The following is a 4,317-nucleotide window of genomic DNA, read 5'->3' on the forward strand; positions in this document are numbered from 1 at the left end:
AAAAACACTTAAGTGTTTTTACACTGGAATAAAATATTGTTCACAAGTCAGAAATCACGAGTCTCAGTCGAGTCTGAAGTCCTTTAAATGCAAGTCTAAGTCGAGTCTGAAGTCATTAAATATGCGACTTAAGTGCGACTCGAGTACGAGTCACAAACTCGAGTCCCCACCTCTGGCTCATATAGAGTACAAAGAGTTAAAGTAAGATGCCATTAAAGGTATATATATATATATATATATAAATAAAAGAAATACAATATTAAAAAGAGTGTATATTGTACCAAAAGAAAGAAAAACACAAAAAAGGAAAAAGTTGTATTGTGCTGGAATATGTTTCCCTCAGATATAAAAATAACTGCACAGTAGAGAGCTAAGGGGAGACTACAATGTAGTTGCAGAAATGTACTGACCATATATATATTAGTGAAAAGTAAACCGACTACACTGTAGTTGACATTGTCAAATTCTCCAAGATACATCCTCAAACCAAAGGGGAAAAACACAGACTTACTTATTTTTCAGTTTTTCCTTTCTACGTTTTAAGTAAAGAGGAAATAAGAGGGCACTGGCCCCTGTTGCCACTGTCTAGAACCGCCCATGCGTTTTGTGAGTCAGCTGTTTAATCTTTCTGTAAAATTCGAGAAGCGCCTTTTATTTTGAAGGGTAATCTGCTGTTTCCGGTCAGATTGGCGCTGGTCTCTGTCGCTTTGATGGGCGGCGAAAAGGTGCTGCTAAATCTGGCAGCTAAATAGGTTTTAACTGTCGCTCCTTTGCAGCTCCAGTCGCCCGTCATGGCACCCTAAATGTTCAATGGACCCCTGCTTGCTAACTGACTGCATCCTGTCTGCGGCTGGCTGTAGGCGCTGACCCCCGGAGACACGAGCCGACCGAAGCCGCCGTGATGAGCTCGGAGCACCAGGGCGACGGTGACGACGCCGACGAGCCGCAGGATAGGCCCGGCAGCACCGGCAAGGAAGTAGACCCTGTCCCCCACCAGTCGGAGGAGGAAGACGTCGCCGCCAGGGAGGTCTGCGCTTCGCCGCCGGAGAGCAGTAGCGATGAACGGCCTAAGCGCAGCGGCTCTCCGCGGCTGGAGGACGGAGGGCGCTGCAGCCCGCCGGTCGCCGCTCCACAAGCTGGCGGCGGTGGGAGCTCCGTTAGCGAGAGCTTCAGGGGGAACAGCCTGTTTTCATGGCTGCAGAGGAGGACTATACGACGGGGGCTGTTCGTGGACCCAGCCAGGGATAACTTCAGAACAATGACCAGCCTGTACTGCTCCATGAACCCGGCCGTGGAGTCAGTTAATCTGAGCTCTCAGACCCACGGAGCTGTGTTCAACCTGGAGTACTCGCCGGACGGGTGAGTACTCCGATCTTTGGGACATCAATGTTTACACTAATTGTATGCAAAGTTACATTTACCTGCATGATTAGTGCAGCAGCTTATGATCACAGCCAGGGTTGGAGCAGACAGCAGATGAAGGACCTAAATCCTGCAGCCAAAGCGGGTCAAGCTGTCTGGTCTGGGTCATGTTTGTTTGTATGTTGCAGCAGTGAGTCCTTCCTGCACAGGGAGAACAATTAACGACTATCAACACAAAATGATCTACTTATTGCATATGATGTGCATGTGTTCAACACTATAGGAAGTCTGTAGTGGCACTGGCTTCAGCCTTATTGGGTCTTATTGTAAGAAAGTCCCCATGGTCATTAAAGCTGTGTGCTCAGCAGAAATCTCCCTCCTTTTTCTTATCTGCTGGATTTTAAAATCTCCAATATTTTCATGCTGGCATAAAGGCTTCTGTTAAAAGTTTCTCTAACTAATTAATTTTAAATGGGTCATTTGTTTTATGCTTTCTGTTGTTCACTTTTATTCCCTGTTTTAGTAATATTGCTTGATCAAACCCCTTTCTAACAATCTACAGTATAAAAAAGGTAATAACAGACACAGGTCTTCTGGTCATCAGCTGTCCTTTATTAGTGTGTAGGTCATAACTTAAGGACATTTTTTGCTTTAAATAAATCAATGTAAACAAAATTCAGTGTATAAATGCTTATAAGCTATAATCATCAGCAGTAACAGGAATATATGCATGAAATTGATCTCTTTGTGTGTTGAATTTATATTATGAGTTTCTCTTTTTATGTTTTAGCTACTGAGAGTAATAAGCCTGTCCATGATATTTTAACAGGGATGCTTCTGGACTTGAAATGCAAACAAAAAATCTTTCCCAGTTTTTTAAATAAGTAAAAAAAATAAAATAAATTCTGATGCACTTTAATGCTTGTTCTAGTTTTTGACTAGAGACTCTTAGAGATTCACTTCCATACACAAGGCTCATATTCTTATCTTCAGCTACCACAGTATACATGTCAGATTAAATAATACTACTTTTACTTCACCGATAGTATCTAGGTGATACTTTATTGTATATCTTGTACCATGTCCATTGGTTGTGCTGTTCTTTTTTACAGTACATCTCTTTGCAGGTGATGAAGCAGACTGAAGATGTTTTATCATTATCTCCCTTTTATCTCCTCTTTCTTTGATCTTTTCTCCTTTTTTCCTGTTTTTCCTTTCCTGTTCTACTTACATTGCAGTGTCCATATAATCTGTAAATTCCCTGCATAATTATAATATACTGTAGCTATTTATATGCATAAATCAAGCGGAACACTATGGCAATAGCCGTACTGCTCCACTTGTGAAAGTAAAATCTGTTGGGCTGTTTTTAGCATCAAGATCATTATTCTTATTGCCACATTGCCAGATAGGACACTTTAAAAAGAAGAAGAAGAAAAAAAAAGCTCATCATAGTTTTTGTACGTTTTATGTACTATTATAAAGAGCTTAGGGGTGTTTTTTCCTTACGGCTTTACAGTTTTAATTTTACAGGATTCACCCACTTCCTTTCTTTTGTCCAGAGAGTCTGTATTTATTTTTGCTCTCTGCTCAGGTCTGTGCTGACTGTGGCCTGTGAGCAGACTGAGGTCCTCCTGTTTGACCCCATCTCATCCAGACACATCAAAACCCTCACAGAAGCCCACGAGGATTGCGTCAACAACATAAGGTGCATTTCTCACATTTAACATCAGACACCTAGGGTTTCTGAAGCCGATATTTGCCAGCCTGATTAACCAGACTAAATGTGTGATTAAATGTGTAATTTAGTCTGGCCCCGATGAATGAGACGTCGGAAGATTGTTGATGAGAACAACCCGTTGTCTTTTAAACCATGTCTGTTCGTATTGGCCAAAGCTCTGACCAATGAGTGCAACTGACTGTGATGTAATAAGGGCGTCAGAAAGCTGGTGGGGGAGTGTAAACAAACAGCCTGTCCATAAAACGGCAGCGTAGAGCCTCTTTCTGCTCTTGTTTCAACCAAAACCCTTCCTAAACTAATCCTTCCAAAACTGATTCCAAAGCTGAGTCAAATAAGAACTGTTCAATAGTTGTTTCCATCTGCCGTGTTTTGGTTTCTCCAGCGTCGTCGTCACGCCCTCCAAACCTCACCTGCTTTGTGTCCAAAAAAAATTCAAACATATCTCTGCGTTCTGATTGGCCCGCCTGTTCTAGGGCCTGGGGCATTGATCGAGGCTAGACCACTCGCAGGCAAAAATGATATAGGCCGCTGGAGGGTGGGGATATTTTACTAGGCTAGCCGAGGGTCGTAAGTGAAGAAGTGTCTACAAAGTGTATGAGAAGAAAAGCCTCAGAAGAGAGAAACAAGGCCAGAGTGTTTTTGTTTTTTCACGAGATCGCGTACACTGAAAGCAGAGATCGGGCTTCCCACCGAAACCTCGGTTGCAGAGTTTCTACTCGACAGGTAAAGTTTGGGATACTATCTGGAAAAATCCATTTCACATCACTGCTAGTAAAGGTTATCTACCTCTATATTGTAACTTTCCAGGGAAGATAAGTTTATTTATTTTGTAATTTGCATCATTAGTAGGTATACGGTGGCCAAAGATTCTTATTTACCCCGCATGTCCAAAATTCCACTTCAGCACACACACATGACACAAGTCACAAATTTTTTTTAATGTACCAGTAGTCTTATTTGCAGGGAAACTTTTTATATATAAATATAGGTGAGGTGAGCGACCGTTTTATCATTGCGTCCCCAATCATGCTGAAGGAGAGATGGGCTTGTGAATGCTCTCACAGGCGTCTAATAAGTGTTCCCTCCTGGGAGCGGCTACAGGGTTGTGCATGTGCACTATACCTTTAAATTCAGTTTAGTTGACTTGAACTGAGTTAAGTTGTGTGAATTAAACTGATTTGAGTTTATTTTAAAAGCAAAAGCAGATGAGAAAA

At 42.0% G+C, this 4,317-nt stretch overlaps 1 protein-coding gene across 1 annotated transcript in view; it reads left to right on the plus strand.

Moving 5' to 3' along the window:
* The first annotated feature begins 686 nt into the window (after window positions 1–686).
* The window catches only part of dcaf10 (DDB1 and CUL4 associated factor 10), an 11,927-nt gene continuing 8,296 nt past the window's right edge, over window positions 687–4,317 (plus strand). Inside the window, exons 1-2 of the mRNA XM_015393631.1 lie at window positions 687–1,359; window positions 2,957–3,070. Of these exons, the coding sequence (XP_015249117.1) occupies window positions 902–1,359; window positions 2,957–3,070 (572 nt within the window). The 5' untranslated portion in view covers window positions 687–901. The remainder of the gene's footprint in view (window positions 1,360–2,956; window positions 3,071–4,317) is intronic.

The sequence above is a fragment of the Cyprinodon variegatus genome, unplaced genomic scaffold (assembly GCF_000732505.1).
Source record: "Cyprinodon variegatus isolate N-32 unplaced genomic scaffold, C_variegatus-1.0 Scaffold650, whole genome shotgun sequence".
In the NCBI taxonomy this organism is placed as follows: domain Eukaryota; kingdom Metazoa; phylum Chordata; class Actinopteri; order Cyprinodontiformes; family Cyprinodontidae; genus Cyprinodon; species Cyprinodon variegatus.